Source organism: Schistocerca serialis, chromosome 11, assembly GCF_023864345.2.
Source record: "Schistocerca serialis cubense isolate TAMUIC-IGC-003099 chromosome 11, iqSchSeri2.2, whole genome shotgun sequence".
NCBI classification, from domain to species: Eukaryota; Metazoa; Arthropoda; class Insecta; order Orthoptera; family Acrididae; genus Schistocerca; species Schistocerca serialis.
This window is the reverse complement of record NC_064648.1, coordinates 206,731,123-206,751,432: the sequence shown is the minus strand read 5'-3', so window position 1 is coordinate 206,751,432 and position 20,310 is coordinate 206,731,123. Positions and strand designations below refer to the sequence as shown.

Genomic DNA, 20,310 nt, shown 5'->3' with positions numbered 1-20,310 from the left:
GGTAAGTCACATCATCTTTGTTTTTAGGTATATTTTTCCTATGTGGAATGTTTCCCTCTATTAATTTATATATATATATATATATATATATATATATATATATATATATATATATATATATAAAAAAAAAAAACAAAGATGAGGTGACTTACCGAACAAAAGCGCTGGCAGGTCGATAGACACACAAACAAACACAAACATACACACAAAATTCAAGCTTTCGCAACAAACTGTTGCCTCATCAGGAAAGAGGGAAGGAGAGGGGAAGACAAAAGGAAGTGGGTTTTAAGGGAGAGGGTAAGGAGTCATTCCAATCCCGGGAGCGGAAAGACTTACCTTAGGGGGAAAAAAGGACAGGTATACACTCGCACACACGCACATATCCATCCACACATACAGACACAAGCAGACATATTTAAAGACAAAGAGTTTGGGCAGAGATGTCAGTCGAGGCAGAAGTGTAGAGGCAAAGAAGTTGTTGAAAGACAGGTGAGGTATGAGTGGCGGCAACTTGAAATTAGCGGAGATTGAGGCCTGGCGGATGACGAGAAGAGAGGATATACTGAAGGGCAAGTTCCCATCTCCGGAGTTCGGATAGGTTGGTGTTGGTGGGAAGTATCCAGATAACCCGGACGGTGTAACACTGTGCCAAGATGTGCTGGCTGTGCACCAAGGCATGTTTAGCCACAGGGTGATCCTCATTACCAACAAACACTGTCTGCCTGTGTAAATTCATGCGAATGGACAGTTTGTTGCTGGTCATTCCCACATAGAATGCATCACAGTGTAGGCAGGTCAGTTGGTAAATCACGTGGGTGCTTTCACACGTGGCTCTGCCTCTGATCGTGTACACCTTCCGGGTTACAGGACTGGAGTAGGTGGTGGTGGGAGGGTGCATGGGACAGGTTTTGCATCGGGTGCGGTTACAAGGATAGGAGCCAGAGGGTAGGGAAGGTGGTTTGGGCATTTCATAGGGATGAACTAACAGGTTACGAAGGTTAGGTGGACGGCGGAAAGACACTCTTGGCGGAGTGGGGAGGATTTCATGAAGGATGGATCTCATTTCAGGGCAGGATTTGAAGAAGTCGTATCCCTGCTGGAGAGCCACATTCAGAGTCTGGTCCAGTCCCGGAAAGTATCCTGTAACAAGTGGGGCACTTTTGTGGTTCTTCTGTGGGGGATTCTGGGTTTGAGGGGACGAGGAAGTGGCTCTGGTTATTTGCTTCTGTACCAGGTCGGGAGGGTAGTTGCGGGATGCGAAAGCTGTTTTCAGGTTGTTGGTGTAATGATTCAGGGATTCCGGACTGGAGCAGATTCGTTTGCCACGAAGACCTAGGCTGTAGGAAAGGGACCGTTTGATGTGGAATGGGTGGCAGCTGTCATAATGGAGGTACTGTTGCTTGTTGGTGGGTTTGATGTGGACGGACGTGTGAAGTTGGCCATTGGACAGGTGGAGGTCAACGTCAAGGAAAGTGGCATGGGATTTGGAGTAGGACCAGGTGAAACTGATGGAACCAAAGGAGTTGAGGTTGGAGAGGAAATTCTGGAGTTCTTCTTCACTGTGAGTCCAGATCATGAAGATGTCATCAATAAATCTGTACCAAACTTTGGGTTGGCAGACTTGGGTAACCAAGAAGGCTTCCTCTAAGCGACCCATGAATAGGTTGGCGTACGAGGGGGCCATCCTGGTGCCCATGGCTGTTCCCTTTAATTGTTGGTATGTCTGGCCCTCAAAAGTGAAGAAGTTGTGGGTCAGGATGAAGCTGGCTAAGGTGATGAGGAAAGAGGTTTTAGGTAGGGTGGCAGGTGATCGGCGTGAAAGGAAATGCTCCATCGCAGCGAGGCCCTGGACGTGCAGAATATTTGTGTATAAGGACGTGGCATCAATGGTTACAAGGATGGTTTCCGGGGGTAACAGATTGGGTAAGGATTCCAGGCGTTCAAGGAAGTGGTTGGTGTCCTTGATGAAGGATGGGAGACTGCATGTAATGGGTTGAAGGTGTTGATCTACGTAGGCAGAGAGACGTTCTGTGGGGGCTTGGTAACCAGCTACAATGGGGCGGCCGGGATGATTGGGTTTGTGGATTTTAGGAAGAAGGTAGAAGGTAGGGGTGCGGGGTGTCGGTGGGGTCAGGAGGTTGATGGAGTCAGGTGAAAGGTTTTGCAGGGGGCCTAAGGTTCTGAGGATTCCTTGAAGCTCCGCCTGGACATCGGGAATGGGGTTACCTTGGCAAACTTTGTATGTGGTGTTGTCTGAAAGCTGACGCAGTCCCTCAGCCACATACTCCCGACGATCAAGTACCACGGTCGTGGAACCCTTGTCCGCCGGAAGAATGACGATGGATCGGTCAGCCTTCAGATCACGGATAGCCTGGGCTTCAGCAGTGGTGATGTTGGGTGTAGGATTAAGGTTTTTTTAAGAAGGATTGAGATGCAAGGCTGGAAGTCAGAAATTCCTGGAAGGTTTGGAGAGGGTGATTTTGAGGAAGAGGAGGTGGGTCCCGCTGTGACGGAGGACGGAACTGTTCCAGGCAGGGTTCAATTTGGATGGTGTCTTGAGGAGTCGGATCATTAGGAGTAGGATTAGGATCATTTTTCTTCGTGGCAAAGTGATACTTCCAGCAGAGACTACGAGTGTAGGACAGTAAATCTTTGACGAGGGCTGTTTGGTTGAATCTGGGAGTGGGGCTGAAGGTGAGGCCTTTGGATAGGACAACCAAACAGCCCTCGTCAAAGATTTACTGTCCTACACTCGTACTCTCTGCTGGAAGTATCACTTTGCCACGAAGAAAAATGATCCTAATCCTACTCCTAATGATCCGACTCCTCAAGACACCATCCAAATTGAACCCTGCCTGGAACAGTTCCGTCCTCCGTCACAGCGGGACCCACCTCCTCTTCCTCAAAATCACCCTCTCCAGACCTTCCAGGAATTTCTGACTTCCAGCCTTGCATCTCAATCCTTCTTAAAAAACCATAATCCTACACCCAACATCACCACTGCTGAAGCCCAGGCTATCCGTGATCTGAAGGCTGACCGATCCATCGTCATTCTTCCGGCGGACAAGGGTTCCACGACCGTGGTACTTGATCGTCGGGAGTATGTGGCTGAGGGACTGCGTCAGCTTTCAGACAACACCACATACAAAGTTTGCCAAGGTAACCCCATTCCCGATGTCCAGGCGGAGCTTCAAGGAATCCTCAGAACCTTAGGCCCCCTGCAAACCCTTTCACCTGACTCCATCAACCTCCTGACCCCACCGACACCCTGCACCCCTACCTTCTACCTCCTTCCTAAAATCCACAAACCCAATCATCCCGGCCGCCCCATTGTAGCTGGTTACCAAGCCCCCACAGAACGTCTCTCTGCCTACGTAGATCAACACCTTCAACCCATTACATGCAGTCTCCCATCCTTCATCAAGGACACCAACCACTTCCTTGAACGCCTGGAATCCTTACCCAATCTGTTACCCCCGGAAACCATCCTTGTAACCATTGATGCCACATCCTTATACACAAATATTCTGCACGTCCAGGGCCTCGCTGCGATGGAGCATTTCCTTTCACGCCGATCACCTGCCACCCTACCTAAAACCTCTTTCCTCATCACCTTAGCCAGCTTCATCCTGACCCACAACTTCTTCACTTTTGAGGGCCAGACATACCAACAATTAAAGGGAACAGCCATGGGCACCAGGATGGCCCCCTCGTACGCCAACCTATTCATGGGTCGCTTAGAGGAAGCCTTCTTGGTTACCCAAGTCTGCCAACCCAAAGTTTGGTACAGATTTATTGATGACATCTTCATGATCTGGACTCACAGTGAAGAAGAACTCCAGAATTTCCTCTCCAACCTCAACTCCTTTGGTTCCATCAGTTTCACCTGGTCCTACTCCAAATCCCATGCCACTTTCCTTGACGTTGACCTCCACCTGTCCAATGGCCAACTTCACACGTCCGTCCACATCAAACCCACCAACAAGCAACAGTACCTCCATTATGACAGCTGCCACCCATTCCACATCAAACGGTCCCTTCCCTACAGCCTAGGTCTTCGTGGCAAACGAATCTGCTCCAGTCCGGAATCCCTGAATCATTACACCAACAACCTGAAAACAGCTTTCGCATCCCGCAACTACCCTCCCGACCTGGTACAGAAGCAAATAACCAGAGCCACTTCCTCGTCCCCTCAAACCCAGAATCCCCCACAGAAGAACCACAAAAGTGCCCCACTTGTTACAGGATACTTTCCGGGACTGGACCAGACTCTGAATGTGGCTCTCCAGCAGGGATACGACTTCCTCAAATCCTGCCCTGAAATGAGATCCATCCTTCATGAAATCCTCCCCACTCCGCCAAGAGTGTCTTTCCGCCGTCCACCTAACCTTCGTAACCTGTTAGTTCATCCCTATGAAATCCCCAAACCACCTTCCCTACCCTCTGGCTCCTATCCTTGTAACCGCACCCGATGCAAAACCTGTCCCATGCACCCTCCCACCACCACCTACTCCAGTCCTGTAACCCGGAAGGTGTACACGATCAGAGGCAGAGCCACGTGTGAAAGCACCCACGTGATTTACCAACTGACCTGCCTACACTGTGATGCATTCTATGTGGGAATGACCAGCAACAAACTGTCCATTCACATGAATGGACACAGGCAGACAGTGTTTGTTGGTAATGAGGATCACCCTGTGGCTAAACATGCCTTGGTGCACAGCCAGCACATCTTGGCACAGTGTTACACCGTCCGGGTTATCTGGATACTTCCCACCAACACCAACCTATCCGAACTCCGGAGATGGGAACTTGCCCTTCAGTATATCCTCTCTTCTCGTCATCCGCCAGGCCTCAATCTCCGCTAATTTCAAGTTGCCGCCACTCATACCTCACCTGTCTTTCAACAACTTCTTTGCCTCTACACTTCTGCCTCGACTGACATCTCTGCCCAAACTCTTTGTCTTTAAATATGCCTGCTTGTGTCTGTATGTGTGGATGGATATGTGCGTGTGTGCGAGTGTATACCTGTCCTTTTTTCCCCCTAAGGTAAGTCTTTCCGCTCCCGGGATTGGAATGACTCCTTACCCTCTCCCTTAAAACCTACTTCCTTTCGTCTTCCCCTCTCCTTCCCTCTTTCCTGATGAGGCAACAGTTTGTTGCGAAAGCTTGAATTTTGTGTGTATGTTTGTGTTTGTTTGTGTGTCTATCGACCTGCCAGCGCTTTTGTTCGGTAAGTCACCTCATCTTTGTTTTTATATATAATTTTTCCCACGTGGAATGTTTCCTTCCATTATATATATATATATATAAAAAAAACAAAGATGATGTGACTTACCAAATGAAAGCGCTGGCACGTAGATAGACACACAAACAAACACAAACATACACACAAAATTCTAGCTTTCGCAACCAACGGTTGCCTCGTCAGGAAAGAGGGAAGGAGAGGGAAGGAGAGGGAAAGACGAACGGATTTGGGTTTTATGGGAGAGGGTAAGGAGTCATTCCATTTCCGGGAGTGGAAAGACACCTTAGGGGGAAAAAAGGACGGGTATACACTCGCACACACACACACACACACACACACACACACACACATCCATCCACACATATACAGACACAAGCATATCTCACCTACTGACAGACGCTGTAGAGCACTGCAGAGAGTGTTTGTAAGAAAATCACAAGAAATTGCTGGAATGAATCATCTGTGAGTTCCAAAATGCCACCAGCAGTCCACGTAAAACTCTGACTGTGCACAGGGGGGTTCAAAATAATGGCATACAATGATCGAGCAGTGCCTTGTGAGCTACACATTTTTGTAATAGATGCTAAGGGACGTTCGAGATGGTATAAAGAGATGTAACTGGACAGGAGATGATGGAGTAAATGATTTGGAGTTATGGGTCACGTTATACCCTGTGGCGATCTGATGGGAGAGCTCAGGTATGACAAATGTCTTGAGAATATTACCTGCCATAATGTGTAGTGCAGAGGAGGTGGTGTTACTGTATGGGGGTGTTTTCCACGGTTAGGGTGTGGTCCCCTTATTGAGGTTAAGAAAACGCTAAATGGAGATGGCTACAAACACATTTTGCAGCACTGTGTGCCGCATACAGTAGAGGAATGTTTTGGAGATGAAGATCATATAACATCAGCATGAAAATATGGCCTCCCTGCCATAAAGCAAGATATGCGAGGCACAGTTTATGGACAATAACATTCTGAAATGGACTAGTCTGCCCAGAGTCCTGATCTGAACCTAACAGAATATGTTTCAAGCGAGTTAGAATGTCAAGGTAGGTTCAGACCCCAGCGGACATCACTGCCTTCTCTGGTTTCAGATCTTGAGGAAGAACTGGTTGCCCTTCCTTCACAGACACATCACTGAAAGTGGAGCAGAGTCCAAGCGGTCAAAGGTGAAGGCTGGACACATCCTGTATTAACATCCACTAGTAGATGTCTAGATATTTTTTATCAGGGTGCATTGTGTGGGTATTGAACTGGGGACCTAGAAACGACAGAGAGGCTTCGTCTCATCGTAGCCCTCAGTGGTCCAAAACAGCCCACAGCAGTCCACCCACCCCACTGCCGCCCCGCTCCGAACCCAGGGTTATTGTGTGGTTTGGCCCCCAGTGGACCTCCCCTCCCCGGGAACGTCTCATATCAGACGAGTGTACGACAAATGTTTGCGTGGTAGAGTGATTATGACATACACGTATGTGGAGACAGTGTTTGCGCAGCAATCGCCGACATATTATAACTGAGGCGGAATAAGGGGAACCAGCCCGCATTCGCCGAGGTACACGGAAAACAGCCTTAAAAATCATCCACAGGCTGGCCGGCACACTGGACCTCGACACAAATCCGCTGGGAGGATTCGTGCCAGGAACTGCTAGACTGCTTGGCTAGCCGGAAGGGGGGCCTTTTATCAGGGTACCCTACATTTGTAGATTTGGAAATTTTTATCATGTCGAACAGAATAAAATATTTTACTTTCTGAAATAGTGTGGTGTGAACTATAGAACGAGAGTCCACTCACTCTTTATGCGAAGCCTAAAAGCAGTCAGCATTGACAGAATAATGCCAAAGACTAAAGTCAGGAAAGGTGTGGGGCAGGGTTGTATAGGGTTATTGTAAATGATGGGCCCATTTTCAGAACTTTGCACTTATTCAAGTACAACTCTAAAATGAACAAGCTTTATATCAATGAAAAGAGGAAGTTTCAATTTTTTTTTACATAATGTTTGATATCCATTTAATAAATTTAATAATTTGCAGTAATTTGTAATTAATTTGTTTTTTAATAATTATTTAACAATTATAAATGTGATAAATGTTCAATGTGGTCACCATTGGCTGCACGGCAAATGTCGATGTAGTAGCCAAACTCGTCCCACACACGCGAAAACATACCTGCTGTTATCGAGTGTGTGGCAGCAGTGATCCGGTTCCGCAGATCATTCAGAGCGGTTGTAAGAGGTGGGATGTGAACAGCTTCCTTCACATAACCCTGTAAGAAATAGTCGCAGGGTGTGAGAGTGGGAGAGCTCGGTGGCCAGATGTGTGGAGCTGTGTCCTCGAGTGCTCTGTAACCAATGTAGTGCTGAGGAAGAGAGTCATTCAAAAACTCTTGTACATCACGGTGCCAATGGGGTGGAGCTCCATCCTGTTGGAAAATGAAGTCCTGCAGATCTTCCATAACTTGAGGGGACAGCCATTGTTCCAACATGTCCAGGTACACGATTCCCATTACAACTCTTTCCACAAAGAAAAATGGCCCATAAACCTTTGTACAGGATACGCCACAGAACACATCGATCTTCGGTCAATCTCTTTTGTGTTGCAGTGGTGAATGTGGATTTTCCAAACCTCATATGCGAACACTGTGTCCGTCGACTTTTCCACTCAGTTGGAACGTCGCTTGATCGCTAAAAATTATGTGCTGTAGAAATGCATCGTCCTCCATCTTTGCTGGCACATAACCACAAAATGCGAGATGCTTCTGTTTGTCATTGGGGTCGCGAGAGCCTGCACAAGTTGTAATCGGAAGAGCTCGTACAGCAAACGCCATCTCAGAACTTTCCATACAGCTGGTTGGGGTATCCCAAGTTCTCAACTCGCTCTATTGGTATACTTACTGGGACTGTGCACAAAACTTACTCGAATCCGTCAGACATCATCCTCTGACGCACGCAGTCGGCCTGTGCTTTTTTCCTTTGCACACACTCCCGATGGCTAATGCTTTTGCGAGTTGGTAGTCGAATACTGAATTTGGTACAAAATGCTTGCTGCACTGCAATTTGCAACTCACTTTTCGTGAACTCGAGAATGCAGAAAACCTTGTACTCCACGGTCACCATCTCACTCACAAGTCACAACTGACAGTGAAATAGAATGACATCCCTATAGCTGCGCGAACTCTACCGGCCGCTTCAGAAACTGTCACCTCCCGCCAGCTGCTGTCTGCCAAAAACTTTGAAATTTCCTCTTTTCATTGGTATAAAGCTTGTTCGTTTTAGATGTGTACTTGGATACAGATGAATTTTTGAAAACGGGTCCATCATTTAGAACAACCCTGTATATTGAAGAGGCAATCCAGGAAGTAAAGGACGAGCTTGATGTGGCAGTTGTTTGCCACAAAAGAAAATTTGCACAATAGGGCAAATTCTGGTAGCACTGAAAGATTCATGAAAAGTTAAACATTTATGTTCTGAGCTCAGCTCTCTACGGATACAAACTGTGGACAATCGAGAAGATGACATGAGCTTTTAGAATGTGGTAACTGTTTAAGATCAAGTGGTTTGATCATTTAAGTAACATATGTCTTATGCAATGAGTCACTGAAAAACAAATAGTCTAATGAAGAATATAACAATTTGAAAAGAAGAGATGGTTGGGCACACATTATGATACGAGTTGTTGCTGATAACATTAGCTGAATGGATGGCATATAGAAATAACTGCAGGAGCTGTACGAGGGGTGTTTGAAAAGTCCGAGAGATGGCACCACCAGCGCATATCCAGGCCATGTTTAGTTAGTAGTATCTTTGGAAAGAATGCATGCCTAGTTTCAGCCATATTGTCAAAAAATGGACGAAAAAGAATTTCGTGTGGTGATTAAACATTAGTTTAAGAAAGGCAAAACGCATCAGGAAACTAAAGAGAAGCTTGATGAACATTATGGTGACTCTGCACCTTTGATTAGAACAGTTTAGAAGTTGTTTCAAAATTTTCAGTGTGGCCATATGGGCACAAGTGATGCCGAACGTTCTGGACGCCCTGTGGAGGTTACGACTTCAGAAATCATTGATAAAATTCATGATACGGTGATGGATGACAAAAGAGTTAAGGTGCGGGAGATAGCTGGTGCTGTGGACATCTTGAATGAACGGGTACATAATATTTTGCATGAACATTTGGACATGAGAAAGCTATCCGCAAGATGGGTTCCACGATTGCTCGCGCTTGACCAAAAACGGAATCGTGTGAAGTGTTGCAAGGATGGTTTGCAGCTGTTCAGGAAGAAGCTGCAGGACTTTAAGCATCGTTTCATCACTGTGTATGAAACATGGTTGCATTACTATACTCCTGAGACCAAACAACAATCTAAGCAATGGGTTACCAAGGGAGAAGCTGCACCAAAAAAGGCGAAGACCATTCCTTCGGCCGTAAAGGTTATGGTGACTGTCTTTTTGGGATTTGCAAGGGATAATCCTCATCGACTATCTGGAAAAGGGTAATACTATTACAGGTGAATATTATTCATTGTTATTGGACCATTTGAAAACCGAGCGCCAAGAAAAATGCCAGAAATTGGACCGTAAAAAAGCCCTTTTCCATCACAAAAATGCACCAGCACACTCCTCAGCAGTTGTGGTCACAAAATTAATGGAAATAGGAGAGGAGGAGGAAATTATGTCTAATGTGCCGTCGACAACGAGGTCATTAGAGACGGAGCACAAGCTCGGATTAGGGAAGGATGGGGAAGGAAATCGGCCGTGCCCTTTCTAAGGAACCATCCCAGCATTTGCCTGAAGCGATTTAGGGAAATCACGGAAAACCTAAATCAGGACGGCCGTACGCAGGATTGAACTGTCGTCCTCCCGAATGCGAGTCCAGTGTGCTAACCACTGCGCCACCACACTTAGTAAATCCAACTCGTTTCACATCCCCCTATTCTCCAGACTTGGTTCCCTCTGACTGCTATTTGTTCCCCAATTCGAAGAAATGACTGGCGGGACAAAGATTTTATTCAAATGAGGAAGTGATTGTAGCAACTAATCGCTATTTTGCAGACTTTGACAATTCCTATTATTCGGAAGGGATCAACAAATTAGAACAGCGTCGGACGAAGTGTATAAGTCTAAACGGAGACTACCATATTTACTCGAAACTAAGCCACACTTTTTTCCGGTTTTTATAATCCAAAAAAACACCTGTGGCTTAGAATCGAGTGCAAAGTAAGCGGAAGTTCTGAAAAATGTTGGTAGGTGCCGCCACAATTAACTTACGCCGTCAAATATATGCAGCGCTACATAGGCATGCTTTGCAGGCACAAAGACAAATACTGGCGCCAAAACCTCTGTGTCAGTAAATAAATTAAAAGAAAAGGTAGAAGAATGTAAACATTATGCCGTGTATTCTTTAGTGTTTGCTGCTATATCATTTAAATCCTATCTGCCTAATATACTACGAAACTAGAGTGAGACAATAGCAGAAGAATATACATATCATATCATGTTTATATTCGTATTATTCTTATGCTGAATAGTGATACAGTCAGAAATGAAGCACGGCAACTGAATAGATTTTTAAATCTTAGGTGACTCTAATTTCTGTGCAGAATGTAATGTACTAAAGAGGTGTCTGTAAAGATTTTCAAACGGAGAAAATTTTTCGCTAAACTCTGGTTCAGAACATCTTCTATCATACACAGTCTATTATTTGGTTCTTGTTGATCATTATCAAAGAAAGCAGCCGTGCAAGTAACAACAAATAGCAGTCTCTTGCCATTGTTTCACTTATGAGACAATTCCTCTCCTTTTTTTATTGTAAGCCGCGATAGTGCGCACAAAAGCAAGCCATGCCGCGAGCGGTGACAGGTCGTAAACACTCATTATCAGAATGCGACAAACAGTGCATGACACAGTACAATAATGCATTTTCAGCTTAAAGTGGTGTAAACACCGGTAACAAAGAGAATGGCACTTATCAATTCAAAGCAAAATAAGCAATCGATTCAAACTAGACGAAACACGTGAAAAAGGAACGGTACTCGTATAAATACGGACGGAGCGCCCTACACATAGCAGTGGCTACTCGGTAAAGCTTAACTGCTAAGCTTACGACTCGAACCAAACTTCTGTAGCTGTATCTTCATCCATGCGACCTAAATTGTGTCTCACGTAACAATGGACCTACTTTGTTTCGATTTGGAGGTGCGGCCTAAAACTTTTCTTTCACCTCGATTTCGAGTATCAATTTCCATGTGCGGCTTAGATTAGAGTGCTGTTTAGATTCGAGTAAATACGGTATGTCAAAAAATAAAAACAGTTTACCCCAAAGACGTAAGTAGTTTTTATTTTTGGGCGGACTTTTCAGATGCCCCTCTTATGTTGGTCGGTTTTATGGAGGATAAGGGACAAACCTACCTCTCATCCAGAAAACGTGCCTCAAAAGGATAGTGTCACTCGAGCGACTCGCAGCTCATCTCGGCCACAGAGGGAGGAAGATGTGACTGCGGCAACGAGCAGTAGCACTTACTTGTCCTCGGGCTCGGTGTCGCAGAGTACGGAGCCGCCGAGGTCGCCGACACAAGGTGCGCGCAAGTCCTGGTCGAAGGTGCACATGCGGTGCTCCTGGGCCGAGCTCAGGCACACTCGCCAGTTGCCCATCCACATGTCGGTCGAGCGCACCACCTTGCTGTCCTCCCCCAGGCTGCTGCCGTACCCCAGGCCCGACACGTTGCAGTACGGTGTGAAATACATTGGCAGCCTGCAGAGGGGCACAGTTTTATAATCACAAGAAGGCAGAGTCACAAGCAAAACTGATTAAACTCATTTTGGAAATTAGTAAGCTACTACAAACACAGAGCAAAAAATTTAAAACAGTACTACGGCCCTGAAAAAATACACACGTTTTTAAAAGATTTTTCTAAAATTAAAAGATTTTGTTTTCTGCAGTTTTAAATTTGTCCAAATGTTTTGGTTTATGTTTTTATTAGACGCAACAACATAAGCTGCTTACTACTTCTGTTATTCTGCAGCTTCTCTTTGGGTATTGTTACTGTCAATACTCTTCAATCTGTTTTTGAATTATAATGTTTTGCATTATAATCTTTCCATGTTTATTGTTTTTAAATGTAGATACAGCATTTTCAAGTACAGTGTTAGAGTAAGTCAATAAAAAACAAACTAGTATTTTTCTTCAAATGTCAATGGAATTGTTTGTGGCAGCTGATGAGCAACTGAAATCAAAAACAAAATCTCCAAGAAGCTCAATATTACCTTCTGTGCATTATGCAGGGTGTTACAAAAAGGTACGGCCAAACTTTCAGCGAACATTCCTCACACACAAAGAAAGAAAATATGTTATGTGGACATGTGTCCGGAAACGCTTACTTTCCATGTTAGGGCTCATTTTATTACTTCTCTTCAAATCACATTAATCATGGAATGGAAACACACAGCAACAGAACGTACCAGCGTGACTCGAAACACTTTGTTACAGGAAATGTTCAAAATGTCCTCCGTTAGCGAGGATACACGCATCCACCCTCTGTCGCATGGAATCCCTGATGCACTGATGCAGCCCTGGAGAATGTCGTATTGTATCACAGCAGTCCACGATACGAGCATGAAGAGTCTCTACATTTGGTACCGGGCTTGTGTAGACAAGAGCTTTCAAATGCCCCCAAAAATGAAAGTCAAGAGGGTTGAGGTCAGGAGAGTGTGGAGGCCACGGAATTGGTCCGCCTCTACCAATCCGTCGGTCACCGAATCTGTTGTCGAGAAGCGTACGAACACTTTGACTGAAATGTGCAGGAGCTCCATCGTGCACGAACCACATGTTGTGTTGTACTTGTAAAGGCACATGTTCTAGCAGCACAGGTAGAGTATCCCGTATGAAATCATGATAACGTGCTCCATTGAGCGTAGGTGGAAGAACGTGGGGCCCAATCGAGACATCACCAACAATGCCTGCCCAAACGTTCACAGAAAATCTGTGTCAATGACATGATTGCACAATTGCGTGCAGGTTCTCGTCAGCCCACACGTGTCGATTGTGAAAATTTACAATTTGATCATGTCGGAATGAAGCCTCATCCGTAAAGAGAACATTTTCATTTTCACTGAAATGAGGATTGACACATTGTCGGATGAACCATTCGCAGAAGCGTACCTGTGGAGGCCAATCAGCTGCCGATAGTGCCTGCACACGCTGTACACGGTACGGGAACAACTGATTCTCCCGTAGCACTCTCCATACAGTGACGTGGTCAACGTTACCTTGTACGGCAGCAACTTCTCTGACGCTGACATTAGGGTTATCGTCAAGTGCACGAAGAATTGCCTCGTCCATTGCAGGTGTCCTCGTCTTCCTGTCGGGACACCTCCGTTCTGGAAATCCGTCTCGATACAAACGTACCATGCCACGGCTATTGCCCCGTGCTAATCCGTACATCAAATGGGCATTTGCGAACTCCGCATTTGTAAACATTGCACTGTCTGCAAAACCACGTTCGTGATGAACACTAACCTGTCGATGCTAGATACTGATGTGCTCAATGATAGTACTGTAGAGCAATGAGTCGCATGTCAACACAAGCACCGTAGTCAACATTACCTTCCTTTAATTGGGCCAACTGGCGGTGAATCGAGGAAGTACAGTACATACTGACGAAACTAAAATGAGCTCTAACATGGAAAGTAAGCTTTCCCAGACACATGTCCACATAACATCTTTTCTTTATTTGTGTGTGAGGAATGTTTCCTGAAAGTTTACACATATCTTTTTGTAACACCCTGTATATGATGATTCAAAACACACACACACACACACACACACACACACACACACACACACACACACACACACCACTGTCCCCAGGCACTGGAGCCCAACTGAATCTACATCCAATGTGGGTAACAAGTGGAGCTGGAGAGCTAGCAGAGTAGGGGTGGGGAGCTGCTGTGCAGTCTGTGGGCGCACGCAACTCCCCCTGCGCTACCCTGCTATCCCTCCCCTCCCCATCCCACCTCTTACTTAACCCAACCACCCACCCAGCAGACTGCTGCCCACATCAGATGCATACACTGTTAGGCTCCGACACCCGGAAATAGTGGCCACGTGGGAGCTGCACTCGTGTGTCTTTCGGAAGAAGGGCTCTGTCTGAAAGCTCGAGGGGGGTAGGGTGTCAAACGGGCCGACTTGGAGCGGGAGAGGCACCACGGGACATTTTATTTTCTACTGTCCGTACTTTTACAAATAAATTTGTAAAACTTTGTCAACATGACCAGGAAGGATTCAGGATTCACACTCATAGCAGTGGAAGTGCAAAAACATAACAAAATAATTTTTTTTTTAGATATGAAATTTCATCATTTTTTCACTCCTGTTGGCTGCATTTGTTGCTATAGGCACATTTTTCTTCACAAGTAAGAGAGATGATGAATTTTGCACAGCATACAAACCATACTTACAGGTGTATGAGACTCTAGAATTTTCCAACTCTATTAAAAACGGTGGTAAAAATTGAGGTAATTAACTACAAAATTTGATTTTTTTCTAAACATAAAGTTTAAAACGTAACAGCTCATTCATTTTTTCATAAATTAAATAGATTCTAGAGTTTCAGACACCTGTAAGTACGGTTTGTATGCTGTGCAAAATTCATCGAACAGTCTCTCTTACTCATGAAGAAAAGTGTACCGATAGTAACAAATGCAGCCAATAGTAAGTGAAAAAATCATGAAATTTCACACGTAAAAAAAATTATTTTGTTACGTTTTTGAACTTCCGCTGCTATGAGTGTGAATCCTGAATCCTTCCTGGTCATGCTGACAAAGTTTTATGGATTTACTTGTAAAAGTATATAGACAGTGGAAATTAAAATGTCCTGTGGTGACTCTCCTGCTCCAAGTCAGCTCGTTTGATGTCCTACCTCCCTTAAGTATTTTCACGGTCTTTTCAATGTGCCTGTCTGCAATATAACACCTCAATTTGCTGAGTGACAATCCTTTCCATATGGCTACGATTCAAATGAGAGATTTTAAAGAAATTCCTGAGGGTAGTAAATCTGAGACTGAGAGGAAAATTCTCAGCATGTACAAACATGCAATTGAAGAGTCTGTATTACTCAGTGGTTCAAACAAATCATGTCTCAGAATGCTGCACATCGGAACCTTTAGTGCTGGGAAGAGCTGATGAGCTTGAAAAACAAATGGCTACTCAATTTTTACAAATGAAAATTGGGTGGAACATGTTGAGAAATGGTATGGAATAATGTTGGACGATTGTTTGCCATTGAGCTAACCAAGAATTACCAACGCTGACTACAAACTGGTTGCAGTCTATGCTGCTTTCAATTTTCTAACAATGTGACATGAAAGATGCTTTCCAACACAGATGAAACTGACATTTTACTGCTGCATATCCAATAAAACTATATTTTAAGGAACAATCATGTTCAGAGGGGAAAATCTAGGAACAGTTTAAAACAGCAGTATTTTAAGAATGCAAGAATATTACTAGTTGAGTATGTGGCGAAGAGAAAAGCATGGATGATGGCCACTATGTTCACTGACTGGATTCTCAATTTAAACAAGCAATAATTGATTCCACCCCCTTAAAACAATAATATACAATATACAGACTTCAGGTATACTATTTGTACCTAGAAAGTAAATTTTAGTATTGTATCGTATTGTACTCTAACAAAATATGGTAAGATTAAAAATACAGTAGTTTTCTTTTCTTTATTTTTTTCTTTTTGCTTCTTTTGGAACAAAGTTCTTTGACGTAACATATTTTGGCCTCTTCAGTTTTGTTGTTATTTCTGTAGATCCATTAGTGTGTGTGTGTGTGTGTGTGTGTGTGTGTGTGTGTCAATACAAAAATGTGTAATGCTTTGACACAATATTAGATACATAATTTATATTCAGATACAGAGATACAAGGAAACTTGATTCAGACAATTTCCAGTGATAAAATGAACACTGTTTTGGTCATTACAAGTTCAAAGAAACTTCCTTATGAATTGTACAACATAGAAAATATTATTAATCTTGTACAAATAAAATGGGAAAACAAATTAAAACTCGAACAGCATAATTAGATAATGTTGGGGAAAAGCCTCTTGTCTGTTAAAAAATTCCTGAGGATAGTAAGTCTGTGCCTGAGACAAAACTTCTCAGCATGTATAAACATGCAATTGAAGAGCCTGTATCGCTCATTGGTTCAAACAGGTCATATCTCCAAATGCTCTGATATTAGAACCCAGGTGCTGGGAAGAGCTGATAAACTTTAAAAACAAATGGTTACTCAATTTTTACCAATGCCGGTTGGGTGGAACATATTGAGAAATGGTATGGAATTGTGTTGGAAGACTGAAGAATAACTCGTTTTTTTCCATACAAAAAATTCCTTTAGCTTACTTTTCAATAATTTTTTATTACGTAGCAGGGATAAATGTTATTTGTAAATGTGATTCAGATTTTGATGCTATTGAATTTCCTGAGTCTTTGTGCAAGACACAAATTTTTCAGGTCACAGTGATGGTCTATTATGTTTAATTTGTTCCACGGTGAGTAGGATTGTGAATTATCAGTCACACAGGGGGTGTGTGTGTGTGTGTGTGTGTGTGTGTGTGTGTGTGTGTGTGTGTGTGAGAGAGAGAGAGAGAGAGAGAGAGAGAGAGAGAGAGAGAGATATGGGGAAGGGAGGAGGAAAATTAGAAACCTTTCAGTAACATTTAAAACTTTTCAGTAAAAATAGGGAGCAATAGAACCCAAAATCCTTTATAATCCATACTAATATTATAAATACAAAAGTAACTGTCTGTTATGCTTTCATGACCAAACTGCTGAACTGATTGTAATAAAATCTGGTGCGGAAGAACAAAGGCTATTTTAAAAAGTGCGTAGTACTACATATTTATAATAGAGGGAAACATTCCACGTAGGAAAAATATATCTAAAAACAAAGATGTAGTGACTTACCAAATGAAAGTGCTGGCAGGTCGACAGACACACAAACAAACACAAACATACACACAAAATTCAAGCTTTCGCAACAAACTGTTGCCTCATCAGGAAAGAGGGAAGGAGAGGGAAAGACGAAAGGATGTGGGTTTTAAGGGAGAGGGTAAGGAGTCATTCCAATATCGGGAGCGGAAAGACTTACCTTAGGGGGAAAAAAAGGACGGGTATACACTCGCACACACACACATATCCATCCACACATATACAGACACAAGCAGACATATTTAAATATGTACACTCGCACACACACACACACACATATCCAGACACAAGCAGACATATTTAAATATGTACACTCGCACACACACACATATCCATCCACACATATACAGACACAAGCAGACATATTTAAATATGTCTGCTTGTGTCTGTATATGTGTGGATGGATATGTGTGTGTGTGCGAGTGTATACCCGTCCTTTTTTTCCCCTAAGGTAAGTCTTTCCGCTCCCGGGATTGGAATGACTCCTTACCCTCTCCCTTAAAACCCACATCCTTTCGTCTTTCCCTCTCCTTCCCTCTTTCCTGATGAGGCAACAGTTTGTTGCGAAAGCTTGAATTTTGTGTGTATGTTTGTGTTTGTTTGTGTGTCTGTCGACCTGCCAGCACTTTCATTTGGTAAGTCACTACATCTTTGTTTTTAGATGTACTATATATTTATTTATTTGAGAAACATAATTTGAAATATGGAACAATAATTACTCTTCCATGGAGAAGAAATAGAAGAAATAAAAAACTTGAGGTTTGCCGATGAATTCTGTCAGAGACAGCAAAGGACTTGGAAGAGCAGTTGAACAGAATGGATAGTGTCTTGAAAGGAGGATATAAGATGAACATCAACAAAAGCAAAACGAGGATAATGGAATGTAGTCGAACTAAGTCGGGAGATGCTGAGGGTATTAGATTAGGAAATGAGACACTTAAAGTAGTAAAGGAGTTTTGCTATTTGGGGAGCAAAATAAGTGATGATGGTTGAAGTAGAGAGGATATAAAATGTAGACTGGAAATAGCAAGAAAAGTGTTTCTGAAGAAGAGAAATTTGTTAACATCGAGTATAGATTTAAGTGTCAGGAAGTCGTTTCTGAAAGTATTTGTATGGAGTGTCGCCATGTATGGAAGTGAAACGTGGACGATAAATAGTTTGGACAAGAAGAGAATAGAAGCTTTCGAAATGTGGTGCTACAGAAGAATGCTGAAGATTAGATGGGTAGATCACGTAACTAATGAGGTGGTATTGAATAGAATTGAGGGGGAAGGGGAGTTTGTGGCACAACTTGACTAGAAGAAGGGATTGATTGGTAGGACACGTTCTGAGGCATCAAGGGATCACCAATTTAGCATTAGAGGGCAGTGTGGAGGGTAAAAATCGTTGAGGGAGACCAAGAGATGAATACATCAAGCAATTCAGAAGGATGTAGGTTGCAGTAGGTACTGGGAGATGAAGCTTGCACTGGATAGAGTAGCATGGAGAGCTGCAGCAAACCAGTCTCAGGACTGAAGACCACAACAACAACAATTACTCTTCAAAATAGCTACTTTCTCTTTGACTGTTGAACTTTTATCATACTTATGAAAATGCTTTTATTGTTTGATATGTTCTACATAATGCAACAAATACAATGTTTATACAATTCTCTGTGTGTTTAATCCATATTTTCAAACTAATATCAGTCCAAAAGCCATCACATTTTTGTCCTGAGTTTCATGTATCTCTTGTAACTTCTTTATTGTATTTAAATTTGCACGGACAGCTTGTGGTCATGTGGTTAGCACTGCTGTTACATGATCATGAGTTCTTGGATCAATTCCCACCCGGGTTGCTTTACTTTCCTGCTCAAGTCTGGCCTGTGTGCATTGTCCTCACCATTATTTTACCATCATTGACATGCAAGTCACCAAAGTGGTGTCAAGTAACAAGACTTGCACCAAGCTCTTAAACATCACAGCTGGGTTCTCTTGGTCAATAAAGCCATACACATTTCACTTCAGTGATATGTGAGTGCAGTCATAGATAACAGCTAGAATACAATGCTTATACAGGGTGGCCCAAAAAGGATGGTCACATTTTAAATAACTATAACTCCATCAGTTTTACAAATTAATTTTATTCAATTACGTAACTAAATGCTCCCAGGCACCCAATTACAAGAACTAACCACAAAAAATCATGTACGGAAAATGACTTCCGGAAGATGGTGTCCTTCCTCGGTGATGCATTCCACAAGTCTTTTCTCGAAATTTTCCATCACTTTCACTACTGTTTCTTCTTGAATTGCCATAATTTCCGCACTGATTGCCTCCTTCAGATCAATTAAGTTTCGGGGCTTCTTTACGTAGACTTTTGACTTTAGGTATCCCCAAAGAAAAAAATCACAGGCTGAGAGGTCAGGTGATCTCGCGGGCCAGTGGACATCTCCAAAACGAGAGATGATGTGGTGGGGGAACATCCGCCTTAAAACACACATGGAGTCATTGGCTGTGTGGGCCGTGGCCCCGTCCTGTTGAAACCAAATTCGATCTCGATTTACATGTAACTCTCGCAGTTTCGGCACCAAAAAGCTACGTAGCATGTTAACGTAACGTTTCGAGTTCACTGTGACTGTAGCGTTGTTCTCCTCAAAAAAATAAGGACCAACAATCCCCATTCTTGAAATTCCACACCAGACTGTTACCTTAGCACTATGAAGAGGCTTTGGTGCAATTCTCTGGGATTATCTGCTGCCCAATACCTGCAGTTTTGTTTATTGACATAGCCGTCTAAATGGAAATGGGCTTCATCTGACATAAGGAGCACAACATCATTATTAGAGTACAAAATGTCAAGCATTGATTCACAAAATCGTCTTCGCTGCTCAAAATCACGATCATACAGCTTTTGCGTGATCATAATTTTGTATGGGTGAAACTGTAACTCACGGCTTAAAATACGCTGCAACGAACTACGGCTGAGGCCTAAAATTTGAGCACGACGCCTAGTGGAACGACGCGGGCTTTGCAGCACTGACGCTCTAACATCATCAATGTTCTGTGGAGTAACTGCCGTACGT

The 20,310-nt window shown here is 43.5% G+C and overlaps 1 protein-coding gene across 1 annotated transcript in view; it reads right to left on the bottom strand.

The window, feature by feature from the left end:
• Positions 1-20,310, bottom strand: part of LOC126426661 (venom serine protease-like) — a 107,854-nt gene that overhangs the window by 6,548 nt on the left and 80,996 nt on the right. The window contains exon 4 of the mRNA XM_050088546.1: positions 11,767-11,997. Within this exon, the coding sequence (XP_049944503.1) occupies positions 11,767-11,997 (231 nt within the window). The remainder of the gene's footprint in view (positions 1-11,766; positions 11,998-20,310) is intronic.